This window comes from Phoca vitulina, unplaced genomic scaffold (genome assembly GCF_004348235.1).
Source record: "Phoca vitulina isolate PV1807 unplaced genomic scaffold, GSC_HSeal_1.0 scaffold26, whole genome shotgun sequence".
Classification (NCBI taxonomy): domain Eukaryota; kingdom Metazoa; phylum Chordata; class Mammalia; order Carnivora; family Phocidae; genus Phoca; species Phoca vitulina.
Window position 1 is genome coordinate 6,239,296 of NW_022589729.1, and position 14,954 is coordinate 6,254,249.

General features: G+C 36.3%; 1 protein-coding gene across 2 annotated transcripts in view; it reads left to right on the forward strand.

The window, feature by feature from the left end:
- Window positions 1-14,954, forward strand: part of EPRS1 (glutamyl-prolyl-tRNA synthetase 1) — a 68,985-nt gene that overhangs the window by 19,320 nt on the left and 34,711 nt on the right. The window contains exons 9-16 of one of the 2 annotated variants that reach the window (XM_032422145.1): window positions 908-1,079; window positions 3,277-3,510; window positions 4,796-4,880; window positions 5,514-5,573; window positions 5,874-5,894; window positions 11,163-11,273; window positions 13,273-13,409; window positions 14,229-14,436. In XM_032422145.1, the coding sequence (XP_032278036.1) occupies window positions 908-1,079; window positions 3,277-3,510; window positions 4,796-4,880; window positions 5,514-5,573; window positions 5,874-5,894; window positions 11,163-11,273; window positions 13,273-13,409; window positions 14,229-14,436 (1,028 nt within the window). The remainder of the gene's footprint in view (window positions 1-907; window positions 1,080-3,276; window positions 3,511-4,795; window positions 4,881-5,513; window positions 5,574-5,873; window positions 5,895-11,162; window positions 11,274-13,272; window positions 13,410-14,228; window positions 14,437-14,954) is intronic. The other variant, XM_032422146.1, reaches the window with a different exon arrangement.

Below are 14,954 nucleotides of genomic sequence, written 5' to 3' on the forward strand. Positions count from 1 at the left end.
TGGCAAGTGTATAGTAAATTCAGTTTGTTACAGAAGTCTTTCTTTTTTCTCTCTCTTTTTTAAGTTTCCCTACATTTTCAAATACAGTTAACTGTACTTTTAGACCTCACTTGATTTTTTTGAGGGCAGGTAAAATGTGTCCGTTATCTTCAGGAGCGTCCACAGAGAATCGTGTAATAGTTCTTTCTTACCTACATGGGACAGGTTTTCAATATTCTCACATAAATAGAACCATAGCCACTTAGGACATAGAGTTCTTTTTTCTGGGATTAAACTTGTGTCATTGTTTTCTGTGATCTCTCATGTTTTTCAATCCAAGAGTCTCCTGCTTTCTGCTGGAATGACTGACAGGGCTTTCAGCGAGCCCATGGGCTCAGGCTCACAGCCCAAGCCATGCTCTTTACCTGGGCATGGGCTGTAGTGCTGATGCATGTGGGCCCTGTGGATCAAACCAGTCTGGTCTATCCCCTGGGCACGAGGTGGCAAAGGGGGACAGAATGGTTCTGCTTCAAAGGCGGTATTAAAATTTGAGGGGGTCGGGCTGGCCAGTTGTGCTGTGATGGGAAAATGGGAGATGCAGGATGAGAAAAACCTTCAGGCCTCTTGCTCTCTCTCTTACCCTTAATCAGTACTACATCATTGGAATGTGTTGATTTGACTTCTAAAAACGTATTTATAGAGTATATTTTGTAAGTGTTCTGTGAGACTTTTTCATAAGAAAATGATGCATTTACTTTTCATACCAGATATTAGAACTATTACAGTACTTTTAAACTAGTGGAGTGTGCTTATAATATACAAATAGAATATGAAAATTTGTATCAAATTATGGGACTATTAAACTAATTTGAATTCAACTAGATTAGTAATACATTAGATAAACTGTGATATAATTATCATTTCATAGCTATTGAGAAGAATCTGCAAATGTGGGAAGAAATGAAAAAAGGAAGCCAGTTTGGTCAGTCCTGTTGTCTGAGAGCAAAAATTGACATGAGTAGTAACAATGGATGTATGAGAGACCCAACGCTTTATCGCTGTAAAATTCAGCCACATCCAAGAACTGGAAATAAATACAAGTGAGTGCATCTCTTTCATTATGCTTGGTAGCCTACTACGATTTTGCTTTGATGATCTCTGTAAATAAAGAGTAGATGCAGAATAGTCAAGAGACTTGGATCTTTGTTCATCCACAGATTAGTAACTGCTATTGGTAAAGCATGTAATCTAATCTATTGGGGTGTTTACTCACCTATTGATTAAGGTTATGCTAGGTTATTTCTAAGATCATTTCCATCTATAAAAGTCCAGTCTGCTTTAAAGTTGCTTTTTATTTTATTTATTTATTTTTTTAAAGATTTTATTTATTTATTTGAGAGAGAGAGAATGAGAGAGAACACATGAGAGGGGGGAGGGTCAGAGGGAGAAGCAGACTCCCTGCCGGGCAGGGAGCCCGATGTGGGACTCGATCCAGGGACTCCAGGATCATGACCTGAGCCGACGGCAGTCGCTTAACCAACTGAGCCACCCAGGCGCCCCAAGTTGCTTTTTATGTATTGATTAGGTTTACTGTGGTGGATCTTTAGATAAAGATACTTTTTTTCCTCTTAAAAACTTGGATTCTGCTAGGCATAAATTGATTCACAAAAGTGATAGAATTGAAAATTTACAATAAGAAAGTATGTGTCTTTTTTCTACTTTTGATTAGTTTTCTATGTGGGTTTTCAGTTAATGATTTTTTTCTTTAAATGGATTCCCCTCCCCTATTAATTTACTTTTATAAAGTAACTAGAATATTCTTTTATACTTTGAAGAAGCCTACTACATATAAATGCTGAATCAACACTTCTGAAGAGATTAGTGAATGTAAATGCTAACCTGTTTAGCCAGTGTAATTTTCTTTAAACGTGTGGGTGTACATGTGTGTGTCCATATGTAGACAAACACCTTATACATGTGGTTACAGGTGTCTACATAAGTCTTTCATTTTTAACAGGGTGCTTCCTCCTTATTTTACTTAGCAAATACTTTGAATACATTTGGAAAAGTGAATTTGGGTACACATTTTCAGTATCAAATAATTGCTAAGCATAATGCAGTAACATTTTAATGAAGTTATATCCAAAAATTAGAAGGCATAATGCAATATTATATTTGTTAAAATTCAAATTAAAAGTACTTGCACATTGCGTACATTATTTTAATCAGGAATTGTTTTTAAGACTATTTCATCTTAAATGGAATTTTAATTAACCTACTTTTCTTCTCTTTTACTTGTCAGAGAAGAATATGCTTTGTTCTTAAATTCATTTAATTACAGGAGATTTAAGCTTAGGTATTTACTCAAATGTGGGATTAGTTAAGATGTTGAAAAGCTAAAAATTCCCTTGAATTATTATGTACAGTTGACCCTTGAGCAGTGTAGGGAGTTAGGGCGCCGACCCCCTGCACAGTCAGAAATCTCTATATGACTTTTGATTCCCCTAAAACTTAGCTACTAGTAGCCTCCTATTTTTTTTTTTTTTTTTTAAGATTTTATTTATTTATTTGACAGAGAGAGACACAGTGAGAGAGGGAACACAAGCAGGGGGAGTGGGAGAGGGAGAAGCAGGCTTCCCGCGGAGCAGGGAGCCCGATGCGGGGCTCGATCCCAGGACCCTGGGATCATGACCTGAGCCGAAGGCAGACGCTTAACGACTGAGCCACCCAGGCCCCCTAGTAGCCTCCTATTGACCAGAAGCCTTACTGATAACATAAACAGTCAATTAACACATATTTTTACATTATATGTATTATATATTGTATTCTTAAAATAAGCCAGAGAAAATAAAATGTTATTAAGAAAATCATAAGAATACCTTTGTAGTACTGCATGTATTTATAAAAATCCATGGGTAAGTGGACCCATGCAGTTGTAATTTGTGGTGTTGAAGGATCAGGTGTATTTTGCTTTTTGCTTTCTACCATGCTATACATGGCCATTACAGAAGGATGATTGTAGAATTTGCTGTGCCAATCAATACCCAATTGTCTATTAAATTGCAAATTTGCTTTTTTGTTTCAATATTGAGGGGTTAACTGATTTATTGTTCTCAAAGACATAATATTTTGATATACTTTGAATATTATGGGTAATACAACCTGTTGACTTTTAAGAAATTCCTAACTTGTAAGGAATTATATTTCAAATTACTATTGCTTCTTATAATACATAATCTAAGATGGAAATGGTAGAATGCTTCATTTTGCTTTTCAATATATTCCCTTTTTTTCCAGTGTTTATCCGACATACGATTTTGCCTGCCCCATAGTTGACAGTATTGAAGGTGTTACACATGCCCTGAGAACAACAGAATACCATGACAGAGATGAACAGTTTTATTGGATTATTGAAGCCTTAGGCATAAGAAAACCGTATATTTGGGAATATAGTCGACTAAATCTCAACAACACAGTGCTCTCCAAAAGAAAACTCACGTGGTTTGTCAACGAAGGATTGGTAGATGGATGGTATGTTTACTGTTATCTAGAATTGAGAGGAGGAAGTAAGAACATGGTCTATCAGTGATTTTAAAACTGTTTTGAGGGGTGGGGGTGGGGGGTGAATGGGAAGAGGTGGAATGGGTAGGCCTCTAGGGTTTCTAGTCCTTTATTTCATCTAGCACATCAAGTCCCCCTACCTCTCCCCTTTATTTTAGTGCTACAAACATGGAGTACCCATTTGGACCCTGGTGCATGGGAATGCAAAACACACAAGGGTGTATTCTCTGCAGATCTTAGCATTTTATAGAAAAGTAGTTGTGACTCTGTCCTTTGTATATCTGGTTACCATTCTCCACACTCTGCTGAGGCTCTGAGGCTTTTCTTTTCAGCTGGGTCCCAGGAAGGCCAAAAATGCCCTGAGTTGAGGTGAGGACATAAATGGTCTCTGCCTTGGTGTTGAAGACCCATCCTGTGGAGCTGTTGGTTTCCCAGAGGACTCAGCACCTAGGAAAAGTTTGCAAATCTCTGTAGCATATTAATAACCTATACAGGATTTCTATGAGAAAGTGGAGTATAAAAATTAAAGTCATCTTGTAGCTATATATCTGTGTAAATGAAACCTGTTCAGATGCATTACCATGCTGATAAGTCTAAGAATATATTTTATCCGAATTAACAGGAATGTATATTAGTTTCTATTAGCATCACATAATAGTGACAATATTAAGTATATGTTGAATAATATGTATTTTATACTGGTTTATTGTAGAGCCGAATCTGATAAAAGGCAAGTTTATCTTGGGCTCCCGGCAAAGAGTTTTATTGCAAACTTAACTAAAGTTTGCAAATTTCTGCAGAATGTTAATAAACAACGTATATATTTTTTACAACCCAAAGGACTTTGTGAAGTATATTCATACATGGATGACATGATACCATCTCTTAATCTGATTCTCATGGTCGTATGTAGAATAGGGACCTTGAATATTTGTTAAATTAAAAGCAAATAAGAATGTTCTAATGCATGGGTTTTCCATATTTGAAGATGTCACCTCTGTCTTTTTTGAAATGTGTTCTACTATTTCTAGTAGTGCATTTATTTTACTGAGCAGTATTTGACTAGAAAGCAGTTTTCCTCTTCCATGAATGTGGGCTCACCTGGTATTTGATCTACCCAGTTATTATATAAACAACTCCGTACAAATATTTCACAAGCTGACTATAATTTATTATTCATTAAGGTATTTTGTACTGCTTGTGTTTGTACATTAAAAAGATCTCCTTGGCACTTATAAATTTCTCTATTTCCCAGGGATGACCCAAGGTTTCCTACTGTTCGTGGTGTGCTCAGAAGAGGGATGACTGTTGAAGGGCTGAAACAGTTTATTGCTGCTCAGGTGACCTACACTTTGTTTTCCAGGTTCTCTGTTTTAGTTTTCAAGTGTCTTTTTTTTTTTTTTTTGAAGATTTTATTTATTTATTTGAGACAGAGAGAATGAGAGAGAGAGAGCACATGAGAGGGGAGAGGGTCAGAGGGAGAAGCAGGCTCCTTGCTGAGCAGGGAGCCTGATGTGGGACTCGATCCCGGGACTCCAGGATCATGACCTGAGCTGAAGGCAGTCGCTTAACCAACTGAGCCACCCAAGCGCCCAGTTTTCAAGTGTCTTATTAATATCCTTTTAGTCTCTATTATTCCTGTTTGTTCTATTCCTTGTTCCTTATAACACAAGGGCAGATTTTTTTTTTTTTAAGGAGTATGTTTATAATAGTGGAAAATTGAGAATGTCCTACTCTTGTAAGCTGAAGTGGAACAAAGGCAGCCTGTAGTATTTTTATATAGTGAAATATATGGCTCTTGACTGGCTGTTCAGGGTAACCAAATTGTTTGTGCATACTAGGTTTCATATTCCAATGGAAGTAAACTTGCAAGTATTTATTGGGTTTATTTTTTTTATAACATGCTTAGCTTAAATGAAATACTCTAATGAATACTTTTTTCCTTTTAAGTCATTTTATTATTGATTTTCTAGGGCTCTTCACGTTCAGTTGTGAATATGGAATGGGACAAAATTTGGGCATTTAATAAAAAGGTACACGTTTTGACTCTTGGTCCTCCTTTCTTGTGCTTAATTCCTGAATAATGTGATATGTGTAGAATTCATTAGTGTGTTCATTGTAGAGAAAATTTTGTGAAGAATGTTATCATTTTGCAGACCTTCAGGAAAATGGAATGTTTTCCTTTCTTAAACCTATAAAGAGCATTAAGCTTGTTAGCTATACCAAACAAGTCACAATGATTAAAACAAATTAACTTGGAGTTAATGGGGAGTGGTAACAGTTTTTTCCTTAAATCTTTTATGAACATTGCATTTCATTTTTCTGCTTTCAAGCTGCGAGCTCTCTGTAAGAAGGTATTACTTAACGCTTTTATTTGCCTTACTTAGCACATAGCTTTTAGCATATTACATGTTATAACCCGAGATGTTATACAGCTTTGAAGCACAATCACATTTATATAAAAGACTTGCTTATACAAATCCACTGAAAATGCATTATTCCTAGTTTTAAGAAACATGTCCTCTAGTTTTCTTTGTGGCAAGGGGAAGATTTGGCTAACTTCATTCCACTGTTCCCTTGTGTGCTGAGAGGACAGAGTTTGAAAGTTGTATGTTTCACCGAGTTGTATTGAAGGTTCACTAATTTTAATTCCTGTGTCTTATTGAATCTAGCTTTTTTTTTAACGGTTTCTTAAATGAAAGTCAAATAAGGAATACTGCATATTGACATTGTTAATTACCAATTGGAAGCAGATGCTTAGACACTATAATAAGGCAAATCATTAAGATGCCATGTTTTAAACTATAGTTTCTGTGATTGTGTTCTGTACTTCTTTTTTTCTTATTGCTGCTTGATTGTGCTGATGCCTTGCCTCAAGAAATACTTGCTTGTCTCGCATGTGTCTTGAATTTGTTTTATTCAGTCTTGTGTGTTTTTGATACATAAAGGAATTAATTGGTTCTTTCTGTTGCTGCAGTTACTAATAATAAATACAAGTAGAATTTACAGGCAAAGTTAATTTGGTGTACTTTTCATTAATAACCCAAATTTTAAAGGTTTTAAATTTTAATAAAGTTACACATGTGCATTTGGTTCAAATACATGAACTATATTTCACCATGGTCAGAGAGTTCTGTAGGGTCTGTTAAGGTGAGGAGCATATTCCCCTCTTCTTTCCTTCCATTTTCTCCCCCTAGAGAAATCACTTTCAGCTCTTTTAGATCATTCTTTTGGTATTTTTATTGCCTGTATCTCTAAATAAGATGTGTGTTGCTACTTCTTGATTTTTTTTTTTTAAGTTTCAAGCATTCTCATTTGACTCCCACAACGGAAAGAGGGGACATGGGTCTCTTACTTTTTCTCAGACCCTGTTGGTTTTCTTGTAGTTGATTGTTTTCCCTCATTTGTTTAGTTTTCTAATTCCGTCTTCAGCTCTCCTCGAGTTGTCTGAATTTCCTACCAAGATGTTCTCATGCCTCGGTATTCTTTCAGCTTCATCGTGGGGACAGCTCTGCCAGAGCCTTCTGCGCTGCTCTGTGCTGATCTGGATTAGAGGCCCGTTAGCTTCTGAAGCTCAGCAGTTTTCTGAGGTCAGCCATCATCGTCCTGGGATCCCGTTTGCTTTTGTTCTGTGATGGATCACCTGGTTCTTGGATCTCTTTTTATGTTTTTCTTACTTGGCTGTGCTCTGTCCTTTGGTAGCTCCCTGAGAAGGGGGCAAGGGATGAAGATTTTTGAGACCTTGTGTATGACCTTTTTCACTCTGAAATAGCATGATGATGTGCTGTGGTGGGGCTCTTGTTTTCATCCTTATCCGCTGGAAGAACATGTGGCTTCTGGTCTGGAAACTCATTCCTTCAGTTCTGGGAAATTTTCTTGAATCCTTTCTTTGTTTTTTCTCTACTTTGTTTTCTTCTCCCTGGAACTCCTCTTTAGCAGATGTTGGACTGGTCCTCCAATTTTATTTTCTCTCATTTTCCATCTCATGTTTTGGATTTGCTTTGTGCTAGATTGACTCAACTTTATCTTCCCACCCTCCCATTGAGTTTTTCATTTATGTATCATATTTCCAAGATTTTTTATGTTCTCTGAATTAAAAAAAAAAAAACTTCTTGTTCCTGTTTCATGCTTAGAATACTAACATCAGTAGGAATTTTATCTTGTGGTATCTCTTTCCTGCAGATTATTTTGGCTTTTTGTTTCATATTAAAGGCATATTAAAGACATCTCAGAGGTCTGGGGATAGTCTTGGTTATCTGCTCATGTTTAACATTGAGGACTAAAGGAGCAGTTAGAAGCCCCATAAGAAAGAGTTGGACTTGTCAACTGAGCCTCACTGTGGGATGACCTGGCTGAGTCAGTTAGTTGGAGAACCTCTATGTCAGTAATTTTATCTCTTATCTCTTGGGTTAGGCAGTTTTCCCAGAGGAGTTTCTTTTAATCACCTGCCTGAAGTATGAAGGCTTGGCTGCCAGAGCTGGACAGAGGAAGACTGAGGGCCTTTCTATCTAGTATTATGCATTCACTTAATTCCCTCATCTCTTTGTGCAGTACCCTCACCTTCAGCTCCTCCCGATATCTGCCAGGATCTAGGCCCCCTCCTCCTTGCAGAGTAAACTTCCCTTCTGCAGTGGGGATGGGGGAGGGGCAGTTGCCTCATTTATGGAGCAGAGAAGGGGATGTTTCCATAATGGTTTTCAGATTCCAGGATTTTGTTATTGTTATCTCCTCTTTGATTATACTGATTTTTCTGGGTTTGTGCTTTTAAACAAACAAAAAAAATCCTTTATGTCTTTTTAGAGGGGATGTGGGAGGGAGAGAAAGTAGATGAGTATTCTTCAGCTGCTTTGTTTATCCATACATCTGTGGGACCTCTAATCATTAAGCACCATGTTGAAAACAGCACAATTAAAACATTTTGATTGGTAGTAAAAATGAAGTTATTCTGATGACATACCTTTTTGTTTTTATTGCTGGCTTTCCTCACCTCCTCCTGTACTTCCTTCACTTTGCCACTCTTTCTGCCCCTTGAGGTACAGATCTCTTATTTAGGTTTCATGTCCCATTCAGTCTGATTATTGCTTTGTTATTTTGTAGTTTGCTCTATCTTTCTTTCCAAGCTCTGTGAATAAAATGTAAGTGAAGCATCACTGAACTAAATTTAACGCCGTGGCGCTGTGAAGCAGTCATTAAGGACGGAGATAAAATGTCATTCTTTGGACACTCTCCCACTCTTAGTAAGTTAGCATCTTTGTTAAAGTATCTTCTGGTAAAGGACAAGAGGATTAACTCTGGATTAGCTGGAACTCTTTTAAGTACATGCTCCTTTGGAGAAAGAGCTTTATTTACAGAGTAGAGCATATGTGGCAAAGAAAAGGGGAGAAATGGATGGAGCGGACCGTGAGATGTGGGGTGGGTAATGATCTCAATATCCCTCTGAAAATACTATAACGCATGTTTTCTTAGCCTGACTTTTCATGTTGGTAGGAAACTAATACATCATTTTTCTGAATCATAATTAAAAAGAAGCTATCTGGTTCCATTAAATAATCTACCTTGATACTGATAGACATTTCACTAGCTTACTCTTTATTAACCTCTCTAATTTTCTTCTTGGTTTTATGGAACTGTTAAGATTTGAACTCTTCAGTCCAGGCAGAGAAGTCATAGCTTTAAGGTGTTCATTTCAGAGTAATACTTGCTTACATCAACCTTCCTTTACTGCTTTAATTTTAAAATCTATGTTAGTATTTTAGTGGCATGATAATATAATAGTTTTTCCCCCAAATCTCATCCCAACCCTCTTGCCTCTGCCCCTACCTAGTAAATTAAAAGTATGTAGAGACTTCTCTCTTTGACCCCAAATAAGGAAAGTCTTCCTTCAAACGAAAAATTTTCAAGTAAACCCCAGTAAATAAAAGGGTAGCTGTTCTGGTGGGAGTGTGTTAAGGGTTCTGGAATCTTCTCAGTCCCAGGCCTGTCCTTCCCCCATTGGGTGGTGTCTGCCAGGGCAACCCCTTGAAATCCCTGGGACCATTTGGAGTAATTTGATCCAGAAATTTTTAGAATTAGTATAATGTTAGAGCTGAAAAAGACTTTTACTCCAAGATTTCCCAGACTTGACTGTTCGTGACTATCCTGTGGAATGCTTGTTAAAAATAGATTTCTAGACTTTACTCCAGACTAATATTACATTCATTATCCTGTAGGATTAAGTGGCCTGAGAAGCTGTGCTAGCCACTGCTCTAAGTGATCATTATAAATAGTTAGGTGTGAGAAACCTCCTCCTCTTGTCAGTTGAGGAAACTGAGCTGCAGTGAACTGGAGTAAGTTTCTCAGGCCAGCTTGTTTAGTTTTAGCTTCTTTAAAGAAATTATATCTTCCTGGCTTAAATACTTACTGCACTGAGGAATCACAGATTAAGTCTTTGATCATTTTAGCCCAATTGAAGCTGAAAGGAGGAACCTTTAACTAGTAAGAATGACCTTTAAGCTAATTCAAGGGAAGGAAAGAATGGAATAATAAATAGAGACAGAGGCTGGCCCTGATTTACTACCAACATGAAATATTAGCCATGAGGAGTAGCAGACACAGAGAAGTTAAAGAGCTTTTCAAGCTTTTTTTATGAGTGACCCTCTGAGTCACTCAGAATTTTCATATCATTCTTTTCAGAAGCTGAAAAATACTCTCAAAGCAAACAAACAAAAAACAACCAAACAGTGGTAACAACGAGATAATACAAAACAAAACAAACATGGCCAAATTTAATTAGCCATACCACTATTTCCTACATCCAACTTAGCTGTTTGTATATATGCCTCTATCTACATTTTTCTTTCATATGCTTTATTTAGTGTCTAAACACTGCTGTTGTGTGTGGTCATCATGGATAATTTTAAATTGAACAGCGAAGTGAGGAAAATACATCAGATTCAGAAGGGCATGCTACTGCTGTTCTGGAGATGGAGTTAGGTTAGAGCACAGCGAGTAGGACCATTCATTCAGTGAATCTGCAAATGTTTGTTGATCACCTGTGTGTGCCAGGCCCTTGCTAAGTACTGGGAACACAGTGGTCCCTGTATATGTAGCTTGCAGACCAGTAGAAGTGTCTTGTTTATACTATGAGTCTATAGAATTGCCTTATTATAGTGACCTAATGCTTTGCTTTTGATGGTGATGTGTTGCCTGACACTGATTAAAAATGATGCTAAAATACAGTATCTATATTCTTTGGAACGGACTTCTCCAACAATACAAAATGACATGTCACTTACCTGTAGGATTGATCTATAACCCCACAGCACGATTTTTCCTCACCTTCTAATACCAGAGTTAAAAGTTTTTTTCAAAAGTAATATTTTGCTTTAACTAATTGGTTTCTTTTCACCTGTCAGTAGTTATTCTTGGGAAGGAACTCTAAATTTCATGTAGTTTTCGATTATGATTGTTTTCTTTTCTTCTACTGGACATTTAAATATTAGAGGAGATTTAGCAGGTAAACCAAAAAATTAGTAAATGCAGTAACAAAGAAAGCCAGTTGGTATTCCTGTGCTATTATTTATTTTACTTACGAAGTTTTAAAAATATCTGAATGTTTTAACACGAGGATGCATTTGTTGCAGGTTATTGACCCGGTGGCCCCACGATATGTTGCATTACTGAAGAAAGAAGTGATTCCAGTGAATATCCCTGAGGCTCAGGAGGAGATGAAAGAAGTAGCCAAACACCCAAAGGTCACCCGACACTTTCACCAGTGTTATTCTTAGAAGGAGCAGGATACTAAAAGGGAAAATGTGGTTTGGTGGCAATAGCATGGTTTTGAGATCATTTTTTATTCAACGTTATTTGTCAGGATTTTGATACTAATTAAGGGTTTCTTGCTGAAGAAATTTATTCTAGCAATAATCCACACCACATCTCAGAACTTTTACACTCTGTGCCTATTTTTTTTTATTCTGTAGAGATATCCTATAATAAAAGTTTATCTTTTCCTGGAGTCATTTTGAAAGATGATACTATAATTCATGCTCTTATCTTTATAGGGAAGCTGAGGTGCATTCTCTGTTAACTGGGTTATTCATTGTTGCCTTTGTCTTTAAGCCAAAACATTAGACCTAGTAATGTTGAATCACAATTTTTTTTTTTAAATGAGCTTCATGCCCAATGTGGGGCTTGAACTCATGACCCTGAGATCAGGAGTCACATGCTGTACTGATTGAGCCAGCCAGGTGCCCTTTGAATAACAGTTTTCGTCCAGAATCTATCACACTGCCATTTAGTCTGTTTTAGAGAATATCAGTGAAGTGAGGATGAAATCTGTTCATGTAAATTCAGAATATAAATCTTAGATACAGATAGTAGGGAATTCTTCTTTGTTAAACCATGGTTGTTGTATTAGTTATGACTGCTTGATTGACAACTTTGAAGCAAAAATAGATCCTTTTATTCCAGCTTTGTGGTTGTCTGTAAATACCTTCATTGTATAATGGAGATTCATAGACTAACTCACCCATACAATAGGCTAGTATACTCATAACCTTACTCATAACTATGGTATGTTCACAGACTAAGTCACATATAAAATAATATGCATCTAAGTTGTAGCCTTATGTGATTGCCTTTCTATATGACATTGGCTGTTTTTAACTTTAAAGATTTGAGTTGTTTTAAGGGGACTCCTAATAAGATTTGAAAAGAGTATGTATCTATGATTGATTTGGCTTTGCCTTTATCTTACATCTGATTGGTTCAACCAGGTGATGGTGCTATCTATGTATCACGTCACCCACTACAGTTAGCATAATTGTGAAGCTTACTGAATGCTTTGAAATTTGAATGGCGAGGATAAAATGTTCTAAGGTGCTTATTTGTTAAAATGATAGTTGTGTTCAGATAGCTTAGTTAATAGTTACACAAGTAATAAAGGATAAGTAGTAGTAAAGAACTAATTGATTTGGAGACACTCTTTCAATGATAACTGGATTGCTCAGTGTGATCTTTGGAATCTTTGTTACCATTTTCCTCACAAAGTGTTGTACATTTAGCCTGTTAGCATTCTTTTCTGAGCCCAGCAGAATATAGGTCGATACAGCATACTAATTTTTCTCAAATGCATTGGTACATTTATTGAACAGTTATTAAACACATGCTGTGTAACATTTATTTCAAAAAATCTTAGACTTTACTTCTTTTGAAGTCCGTCAAACAAAAACTGAAAGTTAACACACCATTCTTTCTATTCTCCAGATCTTTTTTCTTCTTTATATAATATATACTGAAAAGAGAAAATTTATCTGTCTATACAAATATGACACTCTTTGTCTTCTAAAATATGAAAGGTCCACCATTTCCTGCTGTGGTGACATCTGTTGTCCTGTAATGTTCTACAGCCACTGATCAGGAGTGACTTCCTTTTCTCCTTTGCTGCCAAGCATTAGTGACATTCTGAGGATAGCAAAGCAGATTCTGGTTGGAGGGACACCAAAGACAAATACTGTCTTAGCTCTGAAAACGAAGAATTTTAGGCTGGAAGTCATTTTAGGGACAGCTCAACAGCTCACTTCATCTGACTCCCATTAGCATTATTGGTCAGGTGACTGACCGCCTGTCACAGAGCCGGGGTTCAGCACGTTTGGTTAAAGAATAAAATGAGTGAATATATAAATTTGTATGCTGCATTCAGTAAGTTGTTTCAATCAACATTCTCTCTCTCTCTTTTTTTTTAATAATCAGAATCCTGGTGTTGGCTTGAAGCCGGTGTGGTACAGTCCTAAAGTTTTCATTGAAGGGGCTGATGCAGAGACATTGTCAGAAGGGGAGATGGTTACCTTTATAAACTGGGGCAACATCAACATTACTAAAATAAACAAGTAAGAACTTTTCGTCTGTTTTTATTAAATATGGAAGGGAATTCTTGTTTATTCACTTACTAAAAATGACCAGATTTAGACTCATTCGTTTTTCCAACTGGTAAATCTGCTCAGGCGTAGAAACTGCCAATTCTGGACACACAGCAAATTTCTTTTCCGTATGTGTTCCAGTTTATTAATCTTGGGATATGTTTTGCTTGTGATGTTGCAAATTACTGTGTCTAGATTTAAAAAAATAGTTCTAATGCTTACGGGTCCCTTCTTGTCATCTAATTCTCATTGTACAGTTGCCTGGGGAAGGGGTCCTTTGGACAGAATTTGTATATATAACATTCTTTATTCTAAAATCTGCTTTAAAATTAATTGTTTTGTGATGAATATGAACTTTCTAGTTATTATAGTGTGCTACACTTGTTAGTTTGTTCTTAAGATCACATAAATGGAACATAGTATGCTAATAAAATTAATTTATATAAACTCTGAAATCTGAATTGTCCAGTCATTACATATGATTTCAAGTAATTGTTAAATGTTTAAAAATACAGTACTTTACATTTTTTAATGTTTAATGCAGATGACTTTAAAATTTGTAAATATGTTCATGTTCTTCATCAGATGTGTGTGCATCTGTTCTCCAGTAGATTATATTTTATTCATCTCTTAACCAATATATGTCTGGAACATATTAGAAGTTCAAATAAATGTTTGCTTTGACATTTTTCCAAAGAAAATTCCTAGCCATTTATTACAAATGTAGGACAAATAATGCATTTATGACAATTATGGTTTTCTTTAAATACCTTTTGATCTTATATCTAGAAATGCAGATGGAAAAATTGTATCTCTTGATGCAAAATTGAATTTGGAGAACAAAGACTACAAGAAAACCACGAAGATCACGTGGCTGGCAGAGACGGCACATGCTCTTCCTATTCCTGCAATCTGTGTCACTTACGAGCACTTGATCACAAAGCCAGTGCTGGGAAAAGATGAGGACTTTAAGCAATATGTCAACAAGAACAGTAAGGTAGCCTTCTAAAAGAAACCATGTTTCTTTTTTCCTTGTTATATAAACTTTTTTAGAGTTTTAAAATTACTTTTAAGTATTTGGTTTTCAAGTAAAATGGAAAAGATCTGTAAAATTTTGTTAAAATGAAAAGATGTGTAAAAGAGTGATGTTTCCATTTTACTGAAGATTGGAGCTGAAACACAATGAAGTTAAGGAACTTGCTTATGCTTAAGTGCTGTGCTGCTATGCCTCTCAGCTAGGTCTCTCTGTGCTTTTCGCACTGCAGCTCATATTGGTGGTGGGAAACTCACTTATATGTGCAGGGATACCAATCACGTTGGTTAAAAGGTTTCCTGAAGTTCATCAGTTTGTCAATTTTAACTTTTAAAAATACTGTATATGTAATTGTTTACTTCTTTACTGTTTAACTGCATCTGCTTAAGTAGTAAAGTTTTTAACATATCTTTAAGAGTATTCCACCTTCTGGAAAGACGACTTATATTTTAGAGTTGTTTTCAGTGCTCTGATTTCTAAGC